The 25,262-nt window shown below is 43.5% G+C and overlaps 1 protein-coding gene across 5 annotated transcripts in view; it reads right to left on the bottom strand.

Annotated features, from left to right (window-relative positions):
* ulk4 (unc-51 like kinase 4) overlaps window positions 1–25,262 on the bottom strand; it is a 111,118-nt gene that overhangs the window by 52,888 nt on the left and 32,968 nt on the right. For all 5 annotated transcript variants that reach the window (XM_064345605.1, XM_064345587.1, XM_064345594.1 and 2 more), the window contains exons 20-28: window positions 23,189–23,350; window positions 22,030–22,212; window positions 17,921–18,048; window positions 9,649–9,782; window positions 9,103–9,224; window positions 5,394–5,450; window positions 5,229–5,280; window positions 5,029–5,123; window positions 2,281–2,332 (exon numbers count right to left, since the gene is read on the bottom strand). In XM_064345605.1, the coding sequence (XP_064201675.1) occupies window positions 2,281–2,332; window positions 5,029–5,123; window positions 5,229–5,280; window positions 5,394–5,450; window positions 9,103–9,224; window positions 9,649–9,782; window positions 17,921–18,048; window positions 22,030–22,212; window positions 23,189–23,350 (985 nt within the window). The remainder of the gene's footprint in view (window positions 1–2,280; window positions 2,333–5,028; window positions 5,124–5,228; window positions 5,281–5,393; window positions 5,451–9,102; window positions 9,225–9,648; window positions 9,783–17,920; window positions 18,049–22,029; window positions 22,213–23,188; window positions 23,351–25,262) is intronic.

Raw genomic sequence — 25,262 nt, 5'->3', positions numbered from 1 at the left:
CTCAGCATCTACTGCAGCACAGAGAACAAGTTACACCTCAGCATCTACTGCAGCACATAGAACAGAGTTACACCTCAGCATCTCTACTGCAGCACAGAGAACAGAGTAACACCTCAGCATCTACTGCAGCACAGAGAACAGTTACACCTCAGCATCTACTACAGCACAGAGAACAGAATAACACCTCAGCCTCTCTACTGCAGTACAGAAAACAGAGTAACACCTCAGCATCTCTACTGCAGCACAGAGAGCAGAGTAACACACCCCTCAGCCCGTCTCAGAATCGAATTTATTGCCAAGTACATTTACACATACGAGGAATTTGCTTTGGTCAACACACCGAGGCAGCCATCTGCGGCGCCAACGTATTAGATGAAAAATGAGAGAACAGGAGGAAGGAGGAGGAAAAAAAACAGTCCTTTCAATGAAACGAGAGGGCACTCGTTTCATTGAAACGAAGAAAAACCTCAGCACATAGCAACATCATAAAAACATTACAAACATTACAACAAAAACTCGAAGACTTGCACATGTGGTAGGGGGTAGGGTGTCGGGGAGGGGAAGTGTCGCAGCACAGACACTGGGGGGAGCGCGCAGCCGCTCAGGCGCATCGCATCAACCCTCAGCAAACTGCACTGTAACGGGGGAGGGAGGGGGGGTGGGAGCCAAGAAGGCGTTGAGTAGGAGGTGGTGTGTGTGTTATCTTCATGTGCGTGTGTGTGTAAGTCCATGGACTTCATCTCCACCACAGTCTCAACATTGTCTCTGCCGTCTGATACTGATGACGAGGACACGGCCGTTGCCGTGGAGATGACCTCGAAGAGTCCTGATCCAGAGACAAAGTTCCATAGGAGCAGGGAGGTGGGGGTAGGGCCGAGCATCTGTCTGCATAACAATCCAGGAGAGTGGAGAGGTATCAGCCTTCCAAGGCCGATGTGGGGGAGCCAATGAGGATAAGGATTGTTTTGGGTTCAGGCAGGCTTCTGCATTTTTCGTCTACCTTTAGTCCTGTGGTTCTCTCAGCGTTGTTCCAATCATCTGAATTAGTGGCCCATTTCAGTGAGCCGAACCGACAACTTCTCCAAGTTGGTATCCGTCATGCGAATTTGCGATCCAATCGCATCCAGTTTGCGATTGAGCTCACAAATCGCTTGAGTCTGAGTGTTGACAGCCCTGCCCATTCCCTCAATGGCGGGCAGCTTCCCAATTAGTGCTGCCAACGCCTTCGGCATTTTGCGATAAATCAGGATGCTGCCAGCTCCAAACAGCAGAAAGCCTGTTATCATAATTCCAATCAAGTAAACGTCTTCAACATCCTCAACGGAAAGGATCGACAGGCACACGACCCTCCACTCGTTCCAGGAGACCATCGTGTATCCGGCTGCAAACGTTCCGTCAGGGCAAGAGGGCTCTCCCTGACCCGTTCTTCTCGTCGAGAAAATACTATCAATTGCGTTGAGAGACCAGTTGATCAGATCCTTGCTTTAGGTTGGAAGGAAATTGCAGAGGAGCTTTGAGGGACTTACTTAGGACTTAGGACTTAGGACTTAGGACTTAGGACTTAGGACTTAGGACTTAGGACTTAGGACTTAGGACTTAGGACTTAGGACTTAGGACTTAGGACTTAGGACTTAGGACTTAGGACTTAGGACTTAGGACTTAGGACTTAGGACTTAGGACTTAGGACTTAGGACTTAGGACTTAGGACTTAGGACTAGGACTTAGGACTTAGGACTTAGGACTTAGGACTTAGGACTTAGGACTTAGGACTTAGACTTAGGACTTAGGACTTAGGACTTAGGACTTAGGACTTAGGACTTAGGACTTAGGACTTAGGACTTAGGACTTAGGACTTAGGACTTAGACTTAGGACTTAGGACTTAGGACTTAGGACTTAGGACTTAGGACACTTAGGACTAGGACTTAGGACTTAGGACTTAGGACTTAGGACTTAGGACTTAGGACTTAGGACTTAGGACTTAGGACTTAGGACTTGGACTTAGACTAGGACTTAGGACTTAGGACTTCGGACTTCGGACTTCGGACTTCGGACTTCGGACTTCGGACTTCGGACTTCGGACTTCGGACTTCGGACTTCGGACTTCGGACTTCGGACTTCGGACTTCGGACTTCGGACTTCGGACTTCGGACTTCGGACTTCGGACTCTACTGCACACACTTGACACCACAAAGGTCATATGACACACTATTTTTCAGAAATGATGTGTAAACAGGTGAAAGGTCGGACGCTAGAGAATAAATACATTGTAGCTTCCTCACCATTTTTACTGAATGCCAGTGAAGTCAAAGGAGGCAGGATGGAGTCCACAACCTTTAGAGCAAAAGAAAAGAGCCTTTCAATGGGAAAATAAATTCACTAGGACACACAATCATTTGCCCATTTTACTCCTTTACCATTTCAATTCATATTCATCACCTTAGGGACAGGATGTTTTTCATAGACACATATGAAATTTTATTTACTACCCATGTGATCTACAACAGCTGGGAGCAAAAATGAAAAGGCACTGAATAGCAAGCAGCAATTTCCATGTAAACATCATTCTACCACTGCCCCTTTGATCAATGGCAGTCACCTACAATAAAAGCCCTCATGCTCGCTCGTTTTATCATTGCAATTGAGCTTATTGTGTCCACGGAAACGACGAAAACTATTCCACGCCGCCGGACCGGATGTGGACACGTTTGAAAGCAGAGACGGAGTTTACATACGAAGCCCGTGGTGATGACGTCCGTCGAGGGCTCTCACGGTCTGATACAGGCTTCAGTAAAGCACTTGATTTCATACAAAAGACGCGTTTCTTTTGCCGTGGCCGATCTTACACAATGACGTCGGTGCGAAACACGGCACTGGTAGTGGAGATAATCTCCCGGCGCTGTCGGGGAGAACGGTGGCGCAGCCGTAAGGGCGTCGCTTCACCGTCAGTCACAGCCCCTTCATCCCACAAAACAAACGCGGGCGCTAATAATAACGCTGAACAGGCCGGGCCCCACGGCGCTGTGTTCTCAGCGCGTCTGAGGCGCGTCCTGTACGCCTCCACCGGTAAACACGGCCTCCCCTGATCCGTGTCATTGTTTTCGACGGTTTCGTTAAAGCCAGCGTCAAAAACGTATCAGCAGCTGTCACCCCGTGCACACAAAGGCATTCACGGTGCGGATGAAGACCCCGTGATTTTAAAAAAGGAGCTGAACAATTTTTGAGGAGCGTGATGACACTGAAATTAGGACGCACGATTTCCTCTATCATTCAGCACCACTGAGAAAACAAGATGGAGACTTGGAGAAAAGAGTGATGTAGATATTTAGAAATACATTGAGAGGATTTCCACATTAGACTCTCAAAATAAATGATACAGAAAAAGTGACTTCTCAAGATCTGACTTTAAGGCTAGCACAGGAGACATTCAGTATCTGACACAATATGATGTCACGTTGATTGTCATCAAAATTCATGCCTCTTGAACTGTCCTGAGAACCCTGACAATGAGATTTAAAGTTACAGGCGGGGAATGAGACTTATCGAAAAGCTGCAGAGGCACAGCTGGAGATGAAGAAAGCTACTTCAGAATGACATAAAACACAGGGCTGTCCATCACATCACATCTATTACACAGATAAAAGTGTCCGTTTCTGTCTGATATCCATATATATAGAGTTCTGACAGTAAAAAAACTAAATATCACAAAAAGAAATATACAGCATTATAAAACCTCGAATGACATTGCTGTATATTTTCAAATATAAATTCAGAGTGTCCTCTCCGAGTGCTTGTGGGATGAGGAACTTTTGTGCCTGGAATAGACTGTGCCACTCATATACAGGGTAGAGCAAAGCAGTCATTTTTCACCCAGCTATCGTTCATGGCAGGGAGTGCGCCAGGCTTCTGTTTCCTGAGTCCGTGGTGTGAGAAGACATTTTGTGCACTAATCACAAGGAGTTAAAAACACTGCTGTTATACTCTTGAGCAAAGCAATTTACGTCAATTTCCCTAAAATAAATAACGGAAAGACACCGCGGGATGTGTACTGCGTGTCAGTGCTCTGTAAAGTGCAACGGATGAGGTTGTTCACGGCACTGAGGAATAAAATTAAACAGCTTCACGCGCTCACGCAAGCACACACTTAAACATTCACACATGCACATGCATGCAGTACATGATGCGTGGTGTAAAAATGACAGCCTCGTTTCAGACGCACTGGCTGCTTCTCAGACAGTGTGTGTGTGTGTGTGTGCGTGTGTGTGCGTGTGTGTGTGTGGAAGTGCAGCCAGTTACATGCCCGGTGGATCGTAATCACTTGTGGCGTGCTGTAACAGAAGAGTCTTCTCCCATTTCCCTTCACTGTCACTCCAAACTCGGGCTGACTGGCCCTGACACAGTTCCACTGCTTCTGAATGTATTTACAGTCCCTACTAGCGCTTTCGCTTTGTGAAACTGCACCCCCCATACTCGGCGCTGCCCTGGTTACAAGCAGCCCAAGGGCAGGGAGACATCCAGTGAAAGGGTGTCGATCACTGCCAAAGTTTTTGGCAACAAGAGAAAAAAAATATTTCCGTAAGTATCCTGTTAGAATTAAACAGCCTTTGGATCATCAGAACGCTGCCTGTCCAAATTTTCCTCCGGCATTTGTCTGCCCTTGATAAACAGATGCTCTTGTTCTTTTAGCAGTACAGTGTGTGGCAGTTCTAGCAGTTCATCACAGAAAGCATGGTTAGTCGTACACTAGCTGCATAAGCATTGCACCACACCATGATGCATTAATATGAAACACCACTTTTTCATGGACCTCTCATTTGAACTAGCTCCTCAAAATATCTCAATTTATCAAATATTAATAATAAAAAACACTCCTATGTCAAGGGCCAGAGGCTCCGCACACGTTACTTTATAGAATGTCCTATAGAATGTCCCATATATTTGAAAAAAGTAAATAGATAAATAAATTAGCAAACCAAGCATTTCCTCATGACCATGTCTAGAGTCCACACCGCATATTCACTCGGACTTACAGCGGACTGATGAGGGGTTATCACAGAGGGATGCTGGGTAATGGCCTCCACGGCCGACAGCGTGCTTCTGATCAGCTCCTCGGCGGCGGGCTGCCCTGGAGAAAGCAAAGCATGCGGAGCATCAGGCAGCTGCCCCAGCGAGAGAAGGGCCCACGCGCAAAAACACCAAGCCAGGCCCAGGCGTCATTAGGGATACTGACCTACAGCTCTCTCCAAGCTGGTCCCAGAAGAATCTATGGATGTGACGTGGTGCTGGAAACAAATAAAATCAAGACTCAATGGATAGAAACCTCAGTTACCATGACACCGTTTGAAATTCTGCATATTGAAGGACATTGGTCATTTTCGTCATTACAGTGTCTCACCAGAAGCGCCCCAAATTTGACGAGGAACTCCTCGGTCACAATCTGCGGGCGGAATATCTGTGGAAGGACAGAGAGGGAGCGTTAAATCTGAGCGCCGCCCCGACGCTCTTTCGCTCGCTGGAAACCTTCCCCGCAGTGAAGAGAGCCACGCGCGCTCACCGGGGACTGCGCAGCTGCTACGGGACAGTCTGTACAGCTCACACTCTCTGTGCTGCTGATGGAGGAGCTTACAGCTACAGCTGAGCACTTTCCCCGCGCGCCGCGCTGCTGTTAGCGGAGTTTATACAGCCGGGGCTGTCAGCCCCCGGCGCTGCCGATTCCTCATCCCTCTCCGCGTCCCGCAGTGATAAATGCACACGCGGCTCAGGAGGGAGAACTAACGCCTCTCCGCTCCCTCCTCTGTGTCAGACACAGCCCACGCTGTTTATGCGCTGTACTGTACTTTCCCCGCTCACAGTCCTCCTCTCCCTCTCACACGCAGAGCGCCACGCTTTCTTCACCTGGTATCCCCCCTCCCCCCTCCCCCCGCCCTCCTGGGCTCGCCCCTCGTTAAGGTTCAGTGCAAACACGTAACCTCTGGCGCACACCTGCACGTGCACCTGTCTGCTCGCGCTCAGACGTCTACCTCTAAGCCTCGTCAGCACTCCTGCAACAAGCAGCTGATGTGCCCTGCTGAAAGGGAGCATGTTTAGTGTCCTACAGTATTTTGTGCTCGACTGTATCATTTCTAAAGAAGATGGCCTCACATGAGTAACCTGTCAGTATGACTTGCCGTTTCACACCTTCCCTTCCCTTCCCGGTCAGAGATAACTGATCTCACATCAGTAAATGAAAGACAGGGGACACATGCAGGGCCTGACATACAGCTCAATCTGCCTGTATTATATCTCAAATATTATAATCACAGGCCAAGAGCGTTATAGCCAATTCTAATGGTGGTTAAAGGGGAGCATGCAAAGCAGCTACGCTCAGAGCAGATTCAGTGCCCACAGTATAATAACTATTCATACGTGAGGATGCTGAATAAGTACAGTCAACTGAACTTGTACTTCATGCATTTTTTTCATTTCAGTAATATCACCTTGCACAACTCCAGTTTAATGTCTGGCAGGTCCAATCCACTGCAGGGTAAAAACAACTGAATCACACACTTCTATTTCATTAGGAGCGCCCATTAACTGGATATTTAATTGAGACAAAATAAAAGTTCACTTTAGCCAACAAATGTCTGTGGTTCAAGTCGATGAAAATAATTATTTGCTTCCTGTCTTGATAAGCAGCTAGGGATTCAAACTAACTTGTTAATATAACTAGTAAGGTAGAAACTTTCTGAACACTGAGATCAATAAAGTTCTCTCCCGTTTGAATCCAAGGTAACATTGTTTCCACAGTGTTACACTATCCTTTTCCTGTCTTGGCAAATGGCCTACAGTTCATTTCTGGCCATTACCTTGCTGAGTAGGACGTCTAAAATGACTGACATTGTCTGACATTTGTAGAAGTACGTAGCTGCCTGTTGAATTGATATAATTCTCAGATGAGTGCAAGTGAAACCTGATGGTACTTTGCATTAAATATGCTAATCTGGCAAGGCCGTTCTTACAGCCTTTCTTAGGATGTTTATCATAGCCCAGCCTACTAAAGCCAAACAATACATATATAACACAGAGGACTTCTGGCCTTCATATTAAAAATGTAACCTTCGTTTTGAATGTCCAGTTGTTATGTTTGATCATTTTGCTTGGTTATTATCAAACATAACAATTGAACATTCAAAGTGAAGGTTCAATTTTAGAAATATCAGCCGCATGACACCTTCAATCACGTTCATGTTTGGAAGCACTTTTTCCTGAGATGAACTTTACTCAAGGGTGAATTCCTCAATGCAATATTTGTAGCAGGAAGATAAGCTAAAACTAGTGTTTACATTTTTAAATCTATTGTTTCAAATAGACCAATGGAAAGCTTGATTAACTGGCCCAATGGTGTCGGAAGACATTACCAGGCCAGAGTACCAGCAAGAAGGTGGAGCCCTGACATGCAATGTCTGCTTTCTACCAGAGCAAACAGAAAAATAAAAACATCTGGCTGTCAACATTCGATAGTTTTATACATCATCCCCAGGCAGAAGGGAAGGCTAGTGCCCTCTCCTGGTCAGAGTTAGCGCGCGACACTGTGGACAATCATAGAGCAACCAACCACCATCAATCCACTTATACGCCACAGCAAGCTGTCTGACATCTAAAATCTGCCTCTGAAAAGTAATTGGAAAAGACAGCACTTCAGAAAGTGATTTTTCATAGGACACAACTTTATCCCTGTTTAATGGACTGCTAAATGTAACCTTATAAAAAAGGCAGAGAAAAAAAGAAATACCAGAGTGACAAGTTATTACTTTTAAAATGAGAAGACTCAATTTGCCTGCGCGGCTGTGTTTACAGTCCATGAAAATCCCTGGAACGTGGAGAATTCTATTGAATAAGAGCCTGGCTTCATCACACAGCTCAGTGACAAACATCTTGCAAGAGCAAAGAACTCCTTCGTATTAATTTCAGCCCAACTGAGCATGTCAGTGCTAAATCCAATTTTGCACCATTCGGCAAATGGCAATAATCTGGCCTGAAGCAGAGGGGAAAAACCAATATCTGAAAAAAGCCCAGATCTTCTGTACTCTCATGATTAAAGTGAGCCATTTCAATCTTGCCATTTTAAATGTTTACTTTAACAGATAACTTCATTTTACTACATTGTACATGACCTTAACTAGTAGTATATATAGTATATGAACAATTATGATTTATTTCATTAGATATATCACTGTTTTCCATCAAAACAATTTTAATGTGTTTCAATGTTAGTAAATTCAGAACCTACACACAAGAGTTTTTAAGCTATTGGGGCAATTTAAACAAACAATAGCAATATACTGTATGTCCTTTGACTATAAATTTAACATGAAATGGTAAATGCTGCAAACTGAGGGTACATAAATTTAACTTCAGAAATTAAAATCCCGAATAAACGATCCACTAAAAAATTCAATACCCCTCTCTAAATTTGTTGTTGGTCATTTATTGCTTTAGAAAAAACAGGAAGTTTCTGCAGTCACTCCCAAACCATCTCAGTGATGTAATAATGTTTAGCACTCAGCGTTCAGTATTAACTGCAGAATGTACAAGGGCAAGTGGTCTGCTTATTTTTTACATTATATTTCTGAGGGAGCTGCAAGGCCTCATTCATGACTTACAGTAAGATGGGATGGCAGGGCTGAGTAATCGGACTATGTAGAGAAGTACTTTCCCTTTCTTCACAGGCAGTTACCTAGCTGGGTATTTATGGGGAGAAGTTTTTCCTAACACAAAAAGCCATTTTCCTATGACAGCTACTACTTCTCCAGTAGGAATGACTGTGCTAGGAGTCGGCTTTCAGTGACACATCAGGGGACAGAATTCTCATTACCTGGCCCTATGGCTCCACGTGGATAAACCAAAATCTGGCAGCATTTTTGAAGCTCACTTCCTTGTCTTGTTGAGAGACATTGCTCACTAGCGCCAGTGTGGTTGGCTCCAGTATAGGTGTTTCAGCCACCCATTTTAATGTAAGTCAATGGCAAGAATACGGTCAAAATATGAAGTCAATTCTTTTTTTCCACATGCATACACACACATACATACACACACACACACACACACACAGGGAGAAGGCTCACCTGTGAGCTGAGAAGATGCAGCACCACGCCCATCATTGGCAGGCACTGCTTGAGCTGCTTAGCTTGAGTGGTTGACGGATGCTTGCGTCCCGCGATGTTCCCCAGCGCAGACAGAACGTCACCTGCGCAGACGGAACGGCGACCAATAAACCGTCAAATCTACTGAGGCGCTCAAACCAGGGCTCGGCAAGGACGTGAGCGCAAACGGCCCAGCCCCGACAGAACTCCCGGTGGACACGGCCAGAGCGGGGGAGCGAGGCCAGACGGGCACTTCTAGGTCACGGAGTGGGAGTGTATAGTCAGCCGCTTCACCATTCTCAGACCGGCACGCTTCAAAGCCGGGCCGGGCGAGACGTGACTCGTCGTGCCGCTAATTAACAAATGGAAAGGCACGAAAGGTCAATACCTGGCTGGGTGCTTTAAAATTCAATCAGAAAGGTAATTAAAGAGCGGCGGCGGGACGGCATGCCCGAGCCATCGACGGCCACTCTCTGAGGCCCCCGCATTCACTCCCCGCACTGTTTTCCTGTAGAGTGATTGATTTACCCAGAATGCCCGGCAGCTCCTGCACAATGTGACGGATGAGGACATCCAGGCATTTTGACAGGTATTCATTGCTGCTTTGTTGTTCCCTCCCTGGTGTGGCCTTTCGGACGTCTCTTTCGATGTACATCACCAGCCTACAATCAGGACAAGAAATCATTATTATTCACCCCGGCCCACACTCACGCATGGCCTGAATCCAAACACGCAGACGTAAATCGGAGATCTGCACAGAAAACAATGGAGGGAAAGAGAAAACGCAGAATGTCAAACGAATCCTATTTGTCAGAGCTCTCAAGCTCACCTGTTTGTGGGCATTCAGCCATGGAAAAACACCGTTTAGGACCAAAACATAATGGATCAACAAAAAGGACTGTGCAAAAACATCCATCCAACATGAGGACTGGAAAGTAGCTAAAACAACTAATAAATTAGCACTTCACCAAGGCTGAGGATTTGGTTTTCAATTTTCACTGAATGTGTTGGGTTATGTATGGTGTAATCAAACTTTAATATATTCAAACTCAAGTCGACTAAACTATTTTTGCATAAACATTTCTGAAGAATAATTTAAAACAATGAAAAATGAAACCATTAGAGTTCAATGTTCAACATTTAGTTCATAACCGGTTCCCACGTTGATCTAGCCAACCACCAGGAGACAAGTTTTGATGTCTTTTTATGCTTATGGTAAATGTCTAAAAACAAATCAAGGCTTCTCTACCATTACAGTTCCTGTGGACACAAGTGAGACATGTGAAACCTACAGTTTTATTTTAAGAGACTGAAGCTGTGAGAAGTGCTTGCACATTTAATCCGTTATGAAAACCCTCACTGAAATGCCACCCAAAACGGACGGCAGCGATGTGAATGCATCAGCACACAGAGCGGAGGGGAGGGGAGCCGCGTGAGACAGCGAACACCGCAGAGACAACGGGAGAAATTAAGAGCGCAGTTACCCCGCTGATGAATGCGTGTACCTCAGCATGGGCCTCTGAGGCATCTATCAAAGCCACTCTGACCTTTGCAGCCTTCGCTGTTCAGCCACAGGAGAGACTGAGAGCTCGCTGTCAGGGCTGGTCTTAGCTGTGCGCCTGCAGAGTGTCTGCGGGGGGTGGGGGCAGGAGCAGCAGCAGCTGACGGGCGGGGTGGGAGGTGCGGGAGGAGAGGGGAGAGAGGGGGGAGCTCCTGTTCCTGTGCTCCCCGCCTTCAGGCGCCGCTTAATCAGAGGAGCTGTTAATTAGCTCGTTTGCCACTGCACTGCAACACCCCGCGATCGGCTGCCGGATCCTCAACACCTCCCCCCCCCCTCCAACAGCCAGATATTTCTGCTGAGACCTGTCTCTCAAATTAGACACGCGGAGGCACAGGCAGCAGCCAGGAAGCTGTGGAGGACCTGACAATAAGCAATAAAACTGCAGGGGGAAAAGGCCAGGGCTTCTGACAGAGAACAAAACAAAAAGCCATTCTCCACATGAAACAATGGGCGTGCTGACGCGCGCTTTATCTTCCAGCCGCCGCCTCTCCCCGCTGCATTTAAAGCCCCGCTCTTCCGCCACGCGGACGCGGATAATTGGAGGAATGACTGAACTGGCGCGGCTAAGTGATGCTGCCCTAGTTATCTGGAGGTTTGCCTGCACTTTCTTGGGTAAACTCAGTCTTCGCAGCTCCGTGGTTTTTATTTTGCATCTGTCAGCAGCAGAAGTCCAAACCTGCATCGCTGACACGGTCTGCGCTGCTGCAGGAGAGCGAGGCAGAGCCGCGCTCCATACATCAGCACACAAAAAAAGAGAGAGTCATAAAGCCCTCTCCCCCGAGAACAGGGGCTATCAAAGACTGTAAACCCAGAAGCGAGGCCTTTCATTACGTTTAAATGGGTGGATAAACTCTGAGAGGAGACCACAGGCAGAGAGGCTGGGGGAGAAACACATGGGGAAACACGAGCTCAGACATGTCAGCTCACGCCCTCTGCCCCAGTAGCAGAGCGCGGCGTTGTGCACTTGAGGAGAAACGCTCAAAAGAATGCAGGAACTCAGCGGGCTTTTATGCCACTCCGATTCGGTGCGATGGGTGGAAACAGAGGCTGGGTTCTGTGAAAGATCAAATGGAAAAAAACAAAAAACAACTCATATCATTTAAATCAATTTTAACTGTGACAATCATGACCTCATCTGGATAATAATCAGAAAGCTAAAAGCTTTTTTCCCCCTCTTCAAACATCAATACCCTCCACTTCAGGCCTAGACACTGTTCTCTCCCGTATCCACAAAGCAATTTCTTTCCCCTCTAATAGAAGAGACAGCCCCTAAAGTGCTTGTAGGTGTGTGATACACTCAGCTCACCTGAGTGGCTGAGTTAAAGAGGAAACCGAAATGACAAATAAAATTACCTTCTGAATCTTTCTTTCCTCCAAATTCTCAACTTCAAATATTTCTCACCAGAATTCCAAGCGAATCTGAGTCGATGCTTTCAAACAAAGCTTTTCATTTCATATTAAATGGCAATGCCATTGGCATAACATTAGATGACCTTTGTAAAGTTCTGCTTTGCTAGATGCTGTTCAAGCTTGATCATATTCTTTACACACAGTAGCACGTTAAGCGTTATAAAAACAAAGCAATGCAGGAAAATGGTAAAAACTGCTTGACTGTATGAATATAGTCAGAACTACTCCTCAGCAGTCAGTCAGTCAGATCCCCATCTTGTAAAGAAAAAGCTCTTTACATACATGGCATTATAATTATGTTACTGCATATCATCCCAGTTATAACACAACTTCATAATAGTCTGTTTCTATATATTTCAGTATATTTATTGCACCTCACTACAGCACCACTGAGAGAGAGAATTGTGCTTATGGCCACTATAGGAAGTAGAGCTCGCAAAAGCTGCGAAGTCGAGGAGGAACTGTGGCATTCAGAAGTGGACGGGTCCTCTGGCATTTACACCTGCGGCTCTGACTCCGCAGACATGTGAGAAATGGCTGATGATTCATTTGATCCTGCAGACACGGCCCATTTGTAGAGTTTATCGGCGCCCCCCCCCGGGACAGGAAGCGGGGCGCGCGGCCCGCCGTGGCCGTTTCAGAAGCCATTACAGCCTGGGGGGGGGCTGCGGAAAAGCAGAGCCAGGGACGCCGGCGTGAGTTAAAAAGGCCGTTTATTCCCCCGCGTGGGGACTCCTACCTCATTATGAGCCCTGCGGGGCCGGCCGGCCGCGGTGTTATGGCTTGGGGCGGGGGGGGAGGGGGGGGAACAACCCGCGGAGCAGAGAATGCCGAAAGTCGCTGGCGCGGTAAATGACTTTCACACGTCCGCGGGACGCCGCGCGCCCTCACGCTCACCACACTGCGCTATAATTGGAATCCTGCAGGAATTCGGGTGTAGGAATGACAGGGATTGATGGGCGTGGCAGCCTGACATTTCAGCTTCCTGCTCCTCAGACTACGTGCGTGTGTGTGTGTGTTTGCGTGTGTGTGCGCGTTTGTGTTAGTGTGTGTGTGTGTGTGCGCGTGTTTGTGTGTGTGTGTGAGGGGGGGTATGTAATTTAACAAGTGTTCTGCTGATGGCAGAAAGTGCCCACTCAGCTCCACACAAGAAGTTTCTCTGTTCATTTAAGTGGAAATCAAACCGCAGAACGCATACACAGCCTCACTCAGATTAACTGCCCGAGTCGGGGATTATAAATCCTGCCCCCATGCCCTTTAAGGTCTCGGGCAGAACACCAGTCTTAAAAAATACTGCTCTTTAAAATGAGTGTTCTTTCCATTTGTTTCCATTAGCAGTCAGGGAAGGAAAAGCACGTCTTTCTTACACAGCTGCATAAATAAGGGTTCACCTCAACAGCAGAGACAGGAGTGATGACCAGACCTATTCAACCTCACACTTTCCTAAGCACAAGATTCCTACTGCAGCACCTATTGTACCGGTTTAACAACAATGAATGCCTGAAACAATATTTTGCCAGCACTCAAGTATTTCCGTTATAAAAATTATCGACAATTAAATGACTATTTTATCAGACTCTGTATTTGTTCCATTGAAAATCTCAATTCATCAATACAAGATGGAAAAAATAAAAGAAGCATGGAACACAAAACAAAAGTACGTAAGATTTCTGCAAATGCAAAATGCAAATTCAGAGATCCAACTGGATTTGGATTTTCCGCATTTGCTTATAAAGGTGAGCCACACACCAGTGTAAGCAACAAATGTTTTGTGCATGCAGCATACGTGAGTACAGAGGGTCAATTCTGCAAGTAGAAACAAGGTATGTAGTGAAATATTTTTATTTTTCACTTTGGAAAATAAAATTTCACATTCAATTGCACTTCCAAATATAAAAGGTTTAGATAAGCTGGACCTGTCTGAGGTAAATTGAACCTGTATCTGGATATGCCCCATAGATGCCGTGTGCAGCTACTGAGAAGGAGAACAAAAACTGAACCAAAAACCTTGACCATACAGCCACTGCATAAAATACTGTCAGAAGCAATAGGAAAGATAATAAATACAAAAATAAAACCTAGGCTTAAAAAAAAAAAAAAATCTGAAAAAGTTCAATAAATAACACATAAAAAAAACAGAATTATCCTTTAAATAATACTGTGTGTTGGCACTAAGCGCATTAACAGCCTAGTATTACCATATGTTCAGATATAAACCTTTTGGGAATGTGGAGGTTTGGAAATGTTCCTAACTTTGAAAGGGAAGTTAAAATACAGCAATTTTCTTTTGAACAATCAATCGGAATGCTTAATTGCATTAAGCCTTGCTTTTTTAAACAGCGTCTCATTCTGAAGACACAAATCTTTGTATACTGTAAGTTAACAACCAATAATAAAACATCAAGGTGGATTTCTTTATACGGAAAGACACAGCATAATAATAACCTGCTGTCAGCTGACAACCGTCAGCAAAAAATGGAAAAATATTACAAATAAAGAATGCATGCGTGTCAATTTCAGAAACAAGGGAAACGCACCCGGGCGGTGAGTTCAAAGCAAGCCGGGGAAGATTCTAGCCCTATCATAAAAAACATGGTATCAGTGAAGAGGAAGAGCGGTCTGCCAACGAGCGCACTGCCTCCGACTACACAGCTCAATTTAAACTACATCCACCACGGTTAATTAATCAGTTCATCCATCAACGTGCTGAGCAACAAATTAAAATGCATGTCTTCATTCGTGCAAGAAGGTACCGCTGCTTTAGTTTCATCATGCTTCTCCTGGAAGCCTGCTCCCAACACACAGTTGTAAAAGGGTAGGTGTATTACCCATTTTCATCAAAGAGAAGGCTACCTCATTTCTGTTTAATGTTCAACTCTTTGCATCAGTGATAATATATGTACTGTATAAAAAGGCATAATTTAAAATGCATAATTGCATATTCTATACTTCCCGACCCAAACCCAGATCCAATGACTGGCCAGACTATAACCGAGGTCCATGCCTCTGAGGTTCTACTGTATTTTACCGATTTATGACCTGGGAAATGACCTGTAGGGGTAGCAGGGGAATGCAAAGCTTCGTACCAGAAAAAGAGAGAGAGAAAGAGAGACACCTCCATGGAACACACCTCCAGGCATGAGTCCTCCCCCTGCTTTATTCTTTTTTTTAATTCTTTTGCTTCTCTCCACTAAGAGCCTCAGCAGTGCGCCCCACTATCCAGCACAGCTGGTGACCTAATTACAGCATGGTAATTAAGCCATTTCTGACATCCACTTACTCCAGACCCTGGATGAACAACTAGCCCCAGTGATAAACAGCAATATGTGTCAAAATGCATCATCGTTTACAGCTGGATGAGGCAGGACAGCACAGGACAGTGAGGCTTATCTGAGCTAACAGTAACAGTGCTGAGTAAGGTGAGGAGCAGTACAGAAACCATACTGTCATAATTAGTCATAATTACCGCCAGCAAGCAGCACCGGTGGTGCATTTTGTTATCTGCAAATTAAAACAAAAGAAAAATGTATGTAGGCAGAGGTAAAAAAAAAAAAAAAAAAGAAACAGGCTTAATTAAGGTATCCAACTTTCCAGTGAACTAAGCATTCTCTGCTTGTGTTGTGCTGTATTTAACACAGTTCATCCTGTTTCCAAGAACACACATTTCTAACCAGTATGCATGTTTTGAAGCTACAAGGGATTTATGCACTTTAGAAACTTAAAATGAGATGGCAATGGGCTTCAGTCAGGACACTAGACCAACACTGCCATAAGGCACCATTCAGAGAAAACATTTGAAAATTGCATGAACTGTCCCTTTAAGACACTTCTGCTTATGCTGTCAGAATTGGGTCACAAGGCTGAAAGGTTCCTTTGTGTAAGGCAGGTTTTCCACATGCATAGGAGGGCCACACCACTGAATACCGTCTTCAGGTGTGACGTAGAAGGTAAGCACAGCTGGACCATGCTAAGTGCTTAGAGGACATAAATCCATGAGAGGACCATGCTGCGTGCAGTGATTCAGGTTATGAGTGTTCCCTTTGACCTTCTAAAAATCCAACCATGATGCTGTAGGTCCTGTCATTCAAATGAAAGGCTGACTATTATCTTGACTCTCCAGACCACACTTAGCTAACGTTAAGCTTGGTCAAAATGCAAAATGCTATAAATTATAGGTATAAAGTATAATTTCAACAATTAAATAAAGCAAATTTTTCAGTTTCATTGCCTTCGCAATAAAAAAGATGTTCTTTAATGTCATCATATTTACTTTAAAGAAGGTACCAGTTTAGGCACTGTTTAGGCACCAGCACCATTTTAAAAGTACCAGTTTAACATCTGTATCGGCAGAATCTAATCGACATCCATCCCTACTACCGACATGTCAATTTGCATGGGATTGCTATAACCTGGGGTTATTTAACGCTGGGCCTTTCACAGCAGGTAAAAGACGTCGGAATCTTTACTGGCACAGGAGTGCACAGTCTGTAAAAGTTACTGACATGGCAGATTCAGATGGGACTAAAATACAGGCGGCGCTCTGGTAATAATTACATTACCCCACCTCCCCCCGTAGAACTCATCCCGTCCAAACAGCCTTAAGCCCAGTTTCAGTGAATGCAATAAAAACAGCCATCCATATGGGCTTCCAGTGAGAAGGAGACTGCTCGCTCCATTCTCATCAAATACCCATTTCTGCTTTACCAATTTGATATGGGACATAAGATCCAAAAGGACTTTTATGTTTAATGATCTTGAGGCATAAAAAGGTGAAAAAAAAATTAAATTAAAAACATAAATTGAATTTGATTTCTTTGCTCTGGTGGTCCTGTGCACTGTATTGTAGAAAGCTATTACGCTCACTGACTTCAGTCATTTGAGAAAACTAATTTAACTCTTGCTCTATTTATACAGAACTGTGCGCTTTTACATTTGCGGCAGATGCCACGCTTCAAAGGCCCCCAATTTTCTGTTTCAAATTTTATTAAGTGCATGGCTGGTTACATTGTCTAATGTGTCCAAATTAAACTAGGAAAATATGAAATCTGTACAACATTACATTTCACCACATTTGCTCCCAAAAAAAAAAAAAAGTTTTAAAAAAATCACTGGACAAAACAAGCCAGTTCGATCTGACTCCAAATCGGACGCAAATTTTGGATTTCAACAGACGCATCCAATCATCTTTGATCTAGTATTTGCATGAACACTCCCAACCACATCTTAAGTTTGAGTGTGGCATTATGACATTATTAGCAAACTACCTGCGCAAGCAGAGAGTAAGCAACATGTCAAGGGTCATTGGTAGTCCTGTCATGTGCACTATTACTGGTTCCCAGTCAGCTAACTGCCCATTACAGTCTTCCAAAGGAGGCTGCAATTTATATTTGAGGCTGCAATATTATATCTCAGCAAAAGTGAACCCCCAATTGCTGGTGAGCTCCATTCATTTTTCCACTCAGCGCTTCCTATAGATGAAGCCCAGTACAATTCTGGAGCTGACTCTGGCTCAAACAGGTATTTTTTAATCTGTGGATGGATGCCATGTTTATAGCAGGAGATGATCAGATAACCTATCAAGGTAGAGCATGTGACAAAAAATGTACCCAAAAACACCCACCCAAAACGAAAATATGCAACACCCACCCAAAATGGCCTGTTCAGTTAGATGGGAGAGAAATATCACATTCAATGCCTTCTGTCATAAGCACTAACACTCTTTATGATCAAAAAGATGCTACAGGCTTGAAGCAGTGCATAGACCTGGCACAGTGGACTGTACTTCGTTGACAGGAGAAACATTATTCAAAAGTATGCTGTGTTTCGTACCTGGAGTTACAGCAGAGAAGCAGCATCTCACGGTTGTTCATCAGAACTTGGACCAGAACCAGGAAGGCTTTTCCTCGAATCATGCAAGATGGACTCTCCAATGACCGGATCATCCTGGTCACAAAGTCCTGTAGAGGGACAGTCAGCATCACACAGCGGCAAAGTCAAAGCTTGCTGCCCAGTTACTGGAGAGCAGGTGCCAGTCACAGCGCAAGTCAGGGGGACAGCAATAAGGGAAGATCACAAAGTTGTTGCCTGGCCCAGACATGTCCATAGAACATCACTGTTCTTAAGCTATTTTTCACTATTTCCCAAGACATCAGTCAAATTATTCTAGTGATGGCCCAAATTCTTTGCTGACTCACTATCCTTTCATTCCACTGCTTTCAATCTTCACCTCATTCGGTCAGAGAAAGGGCAAGAGTCAGGAGCTAATTCACTGGAACAAAAGATGCAAGCACACGGCTTTCCGTGGGTATTCAATTACCAATTACCAGTAGTTTTTCAGTTCTCTCCATTCTTGGGTCATTCGGAACTACCACAGAAAGGTAGGGCTGCAATATGTGAAATTCAGATCTCTGTTTATATCTCCATAGCATAGCATTAGAAACCAGGTGATTTAAAATAAATAAATAAAGAAGTACCTGAATGAAATAAGGAATAATACGCTCCATGAATCTGTTGTGTCAATTACACTGTGTATTAGTTTTTTTTTTTTTTTTTTTTTTTTAACACAAGAGCATAAAGGTTATTTTATGTTAGTGAAACCACACGATTCCATTTGCTTACGTGAAATATTGCCAGGACAAAGTAAATTCCATTCTTGTTTGTAACAAATATTTCCAAATGTTTAAATCTATGAAGACAAAACAAGACATAGGCTTTTATTTGTATTTCTTTGCTACAACTCATAGTTTATTTAAGTGGTCTCAGTTACACTTGCTAGCAAGCTATTTTGATAATGACAGACCTGTATCTGGACCTGTACACTAGGTTTAGAATTAAACACACTTTAAACACACAATTTAAGGGCATAATCAATTCAATCAAGCCACACTTACATTGTTTTGGATCCAGTCAAACACACCTAAAGCTCTTGAAGACAAAACAATCAAAAAAAAAAAAAAAAAAAGGAAAAGGCGTGGCACAAAAACTGTGGCGCCTGAGCTGGGGGCATAAGAATAATAGTTTTTGAAAAGTTGCCCTTTGCAAAGAAACTGTTTTCCTGTATAGTTCACAGTCCTCACTGTTTAAATTAAACTAATAAAATATATTCAAATATCAGAATTAAGTTTAAAAATAACAGAGAAATATCATCATAATTAATTTATACTCCATTTTAGGAAGAAAGCTTTAAATAATAATCATACGGAAGTAGAAACATTCTATTTCCCCACGGTTTGATATTTTTCTTTTTCAGGAACTGAACAGATTTTAGCACACTAGAAATCTGCAGCCCAGACAACAAAATACAAACGGGCAGTTACAATTTGAGCTAACTGACATAACAAGAATTAATCCATGATGTCAATCGCTCCAAGGAAACATATTTCCACTGGTTTCTTCCATCTCGCATTATTAAGATGCACATTAAGTGCAAACAAAGTAAGTTTTACTGAGATAAAGCACCACATTAATCCAGAGGGTTTGAACGAACTGCTTAAGCCTTTTAGCATTCGAAGTGCATTTGGCTGAATCCAGCCCAATTTATAGATAAATTGGTGACATACATTTTTTCCTATTGCAGCAGCTGCTGTGGGTTTTAAACAGCTTTTAAACTTTATGTAGACTAATCCATATGCAGAGCTTTCTGTTTTGCTCCTACAAAGTTAACCTGGTACATAAAATATATCTTGAGGGTGTCCTATCAGTGCAGTGTTATTTGGAGACTGATGTTAAATTATGTATCAACATTCTAGTAATTGCCAGTACAAGGTCATTAAATGGACAGTCTGCTTTAGGTTTATGCTGTTTCAAATGAACCAACAAACCTGTATTTGGTTAAAAAATAAATATCATTATGCAGCATCACAAAGCACGACAGAATTCTTGAGCCAGTACTAGGCCATAGTTCCACAGATGTCCAATGTTATCCAACACCATATCCCCTAAATATATAGAAAAACAGACACACAGATGGGCACTCAGTACCTATAATTGCTTTATTCAACATTTACAGTGCCCTCAATAATGTTTCAAACAAAGATATATTTTTTTCTTGATTTGGCTCTATACTCCACAATTTTAGATTTGCAATCAAACACTTCGCATGTAGCTAAAGTTCAGATTCTCAGCCTTTATCAAAGGACATTTTTATAAATTTTGGTTTTACCAAAAACTCACTTGAGGTTTAGTCTCAAATGGTAGGTTTCAGTCATTTGCATAAATCAAGTAATAATATGGACAGGCAAACAGATTATTTGCAAAGGGCAAGCACATTTGCTCTTTAATAAGGTTCACATCCTCTAGTCTTTACAGTTTTCAGGCCAAAAAAAACTTGAGTCCAGTCGATTGAACTGTATATAGCCGAAAGTGCATGTGTTTAAACCCAGAGATGAAAGAAGAATATCCTTCAGAATATAGTTTTAGATGAGAGGCACATAAGCACAGGTTAAAAGAAAAAGAGGGACAGCGGGAAGATAATTAAAAGGAACTTGTTAACCTTACCTTCCGACAACATTAGCCTTAACTTCCACCATAGAATTACAAAGCAAAACGTGTCCAACATAATGGTCACTCTGTTGCCTGTGAACTTGATTAATTCATTTCGGAAGTGGCAGCCCTTTACATAAATGGTAATTACATTAGCGGCTTCCTGAGCCTCGCACTAAGATCACAGCACCATCTTGCCTAATTAGTTCAGCTGCTCAGTGATTCATTCCATTTATAATTCTGTGCACAGACAATGCATGGCTGAACACATGACTTACAGGACTTTATTTGTCAAGGGAATCCAAAATAGAAACGTTTAGCATTTAATACCCCTGTAGCATGGTGTCATTGGTGCAGAGGTATTCATATTCTTGAATTTCTTAAAAAAAGTTTCTAGATTAAAGTTGGGAACTTTATATAAAAATTAATTCAGGCCACACAAAATGCACAGACTCAACTGAAGGCAATCTTGTACAACTTTTAAGGCAGCTTTTAAAATTACAGACAGGGTGTGAAACACAACAGTGTTATTCAGGACTAATGTGTCAAATCTGACAAATGGGCTATCCTGACACTTCTATGCCTGGGAATTGTAGAGTGGGGTCATTCTGGCATGCTCAAAAAATAGCAACAACCAAGCTTTGCTAGAACAAGAATAATGAAAGCAGTATGAATATTAAAGAAACCATAAGTCAGGTTTTGACAAACCATGACTGGACTCTTGGGAGTTGGGGCTGGCTATCACAAATCCAGCGGGGATAAACAGAGGAGAAGATGACACAGAAAAACCTTGCAAGCTAAACAGTCGCATTGAGAGAGATTTGGTTACAATGTTCAAAAGTTTAAAGCAATCATCATTATGCCAGTCGTCTTGCTCATAATTCTGTCCTGTGTAAAAGCGTTTCTGTAAAACAATGCAGTGCATTTCTCCCCCTCTGCGCAGCAAGAGGAAAAAAGAAACGCTATGTAGGACGGAACAGATTATAACAATGGGACTGTTTGGACATGGCGTCTTCATTTGTACATTCCAGCTTACAGAAGCAAACCACGGAAAGGGGAGGCATGCTTTTTTTTCCTGAAGAAAACGGCCTAACTTTTTTTCCCTCCTAATTAGAGGCACAGAGACAGACTACGGAAACATCATTTTCTCACTCCTCCTCTTTTTCAGTCATAGTTTCTAACTGCCTTCCCTGGGGTCTCCATGGAGAAACAAATTATATTCCATTATTTGCCTGAACTTAAGAGGAACGAGGAGACAACATTAGTCTCTGCAGCCACTAACCCCCGCCCCCTCTTACCATCACTAATGGCCAATTAACAGCCAGAGGAGTTCAGAGCAAACACGGAGCAGCCAATGACTGACAGCGTTTAGCGCCAGGTGAGAAGAACCCTCTCGATGAAGTGACACCCGCAGGGCCGACGCTGCGCTGGACGGAAACGACGCGGGCGGGCCTCACCTTGTCCTGGACGAGGCGCTGCAGGTGCGCGCCGGACGACAGCATGGCGGCGAACATGGTGAGCATGAGCTGCTGCACGCGCCCGATGCCCGACACCAGGCTGCTGAGGACGGCCGGCAGCCCCACCTTGTCCATCACGCTCTGGAAGGCGCTGGCCGAATGGCGGGTGATCCTGCACAGGGCCTTCAGGACGCAGGAGCGAAGAGCACAGGGTGCACAGTTAGGCTCGTCCCTGCGTTCATGCGATAACGCTGCTCTTTCACAGGAATGGCACGCAGAGCCGAGGCAGCGCTCTGCGCCAGAGACGGTACAGCGAGGGCAAAAGGGAGTTTCTTAAACCGCATGACAAAAAACAAGGACATTTGCTGAAATTGTTTTGCTTTGACATTGTTAGAATTTGCATACTGGTGATGCAAAACACATCCCAGGTCCTATTTTCCTGTTTTCTGTAGCATCTCACTTTTCTGCAGCTAATCTCAAGCTCTGTAGACATGAGGTGACAAGCTGATATTGCCATAGCAATAGGAGAGTGTGTCCTGAACTTGCTATAGCACCAAATACAAGTATCAAATATTTGTTTCAGCCCCTCAGGGACAAGTCAGGGGTCTTACCTTAAATCCCCACTAATCAACTATCTGCAGTACTCCTACTGAGAGAAATCAGTCCTTTATCAAGAGGACATACTGATTTATACCATTCTAGCAGCCTCAGTAGTCCAGAATGCAACAGCGTGAATTGACGGGGGACTGGGGGCATCCTCTCTCTCACTTTAGCTATGACTTTATCTCTTGGTTTGCTTGGTGTCACAGACAGGATGAGATGGCGCCAGCTAATATCATTGTCAATCTAGCTGGCTGTGTACTCCGCACCCCTTCTCACGAATGGGGGGGAAGGTAGTTCTGGGTAATGTAGGAAAATAACACACTGGAGCAGATCCAGAAGAAGCCTTGACAGGATAGTAATTCAAAAAATTGTAAAAAGCAATAAAGTACAATATACTACACATCAGATAATAAACCCTGGACTGAATTGCACAACACTGCTAGATGTTTTGTAAAGATGTAGGTGGAATTTCCCTTTGGCCCTTTAACAGCACTGTGCCCGGTGTGGCACTGGGGAGTCAGCGGGGCTGGGTGGCGAGGAGGCGTGCGTTGCTCACCGATATGGCAGTGACCCTAAGCGCATCCACAGTGGAATGAGTGTAGAGGTACCACAGCATAGGCCCGATCTCGCCCGTGATGAACCCCTGGGCATGGTGGGACACCGTTGTGCAGACATTCTCCACAATCTTGACAGCCATGTGGTGCACCACCAGCTCCTCCTATTGGCAGAAGGTAATTCACATGACACTCACACATACCTGTCACAGTCCCATACCAGTTACCAAAATACAGTTCTTCAAAATTCCATGTTTATTCTTCTTTATTAATTATAATTAAGAGAGAGGGTAACCACAGCCATGGTTTCCAGTGCTCTGACCTTCAGCTCTTCTCTGCAAAGGTGTTTACACACCCTATGTCTCTCTCCCTAGCTCTCTCTTTCATAGAGAGATGGATAGGTGATGGACCCATATGCTGTGGACTAGGGTCCAGCAATATTTCGATACATTGATTTTTTATTTCGATACAAAGCACATACCGATATATTGACAACATGACAATTACACTAATATTGAAATGAAATATTGGATATATTGAATGAAGTATAAATATTGTTTCAGAACAATCCTCCAATTAAAATCTATTACAAATGATAGTCAACACTACGGTACTATTTGCAGGCCCAACCTTATACAATCTAGTTTCATTGACACACATCAGGAACATTATTTGCCCATAGATAGTTAGCGAGCTAACTAACCAATTAATTAGCACGTGCTTGCTAGCCAGCAAACAGACTTTCATGACTTTAATGTTACTCAGGATACTACAACTATAGGCTTACTGTAAATCTGTAAAGAGCAATCCAAAGGCCATTGCCAATACAGCAATAGCAGTCCATCTTCAGGTTTTATTCTTTCAATCCTCATGCAGCTAATTTAATGCTTACAGTAAAACAGAATCCAAGCCATCTCATCCCAATATTAGCAGCCTTTCTTTAGCTTTTTTTATAACCGCAAAATCAAAACCCTCCCACTCGCAAACACTAGAACAAATAAGAAAAACTAGGACAATTTACCCAAGAGATTGGATTTTACTTCAGCTACATCAACATACAATTGGCTCAGTGACACTGATTGGCAGGTACTCATTATTTTTCTTCCATTCCTATGGTCAGAATAAAATGATCACATGTACCGTAATGTACATGTGATTAAAACAATGTGGCTCTGTCAGTTTATGTCTGACAGAGCCACAGCGTTTTAAAGGCCACCATGAGGATGTGTATCACCTCTAAGGATATTCAAAGGGCACTGTATGTCCCATCAATACTCCATATTCAGTTATTCGGGCAGAATATTCAGAAAATGTGACAGACTTAAGTTGCAAGCAAGTCTGAATCAATATATGATTCTGACTCAAGTGTATAAATTGTGCTTAATTCTTAGGATTCAGGATTCCCCAGTATCATCAAATCTTACATCACAATACTGTTTTTAACATTTCAGGTGACTGAAAAAGCAGGGCTGAGAACACAACAGTAAAATAATAAAGAAATGAATTGTTACTGAACCATGAAGTGTGTATTTACAGTGTACGTACAATCACGAGCCATGTTATACTATAAAATATTGAGTATATTCAATTATTTACATATTTTCCATCAATATATGGATATTGAAAAAATCACAATATTGCTGGACCCTACTGTGGACAGAAAGATAGAAATGCAAATCTGTAGACCGTTATTGACTTCAGACTGTTGGAAGCCTAAAGGCCAAAGCCTTTGATATCCTAGCTGCAAATACACTATATAATATTTATACCTAAAATACACAGCACTACCATGCCTACTCATTATAATATCGAAGTGATTCTCCAGGTGAAACTGTACTGGCTACCTCAATGCCAAAACCAATACTGAATCACAAGAGGCTTCAGTAGAAACTGATAGCGTTACTACACAACTGAATCACCTTTTGTTATTAAAATTCTGCACCAGTGTGGAAAAAAGAGGTCACCAGAAAGGAAATCAAATGGAAAAATATTGGTGTATGCACTTCACGAAATTTCATTCCCAATAAACATGACCCAGTTGGCCCAGCTCTGGCTTGCTTGTGCCCTTTCAACCTG

The sequence above is a fragment of the Anguilla rostrata genome, chromosome 1 (assembly GCF_018555375.3).
Source record: "Anguilla rostrata isolate EN2019 chromosome 1, ASM1855537v3, whole genome shotgun sequence".
NCBI classification, from domain to species: Eukaryota; Metazoa; Chordata; class Actinopteri; order Anguilliformes; family Anguillidae; genus Anguilla; species Anguilla rostrata.
This window is presented reverse-complemented; position numbering and strand designations above follow the sequence as displayed.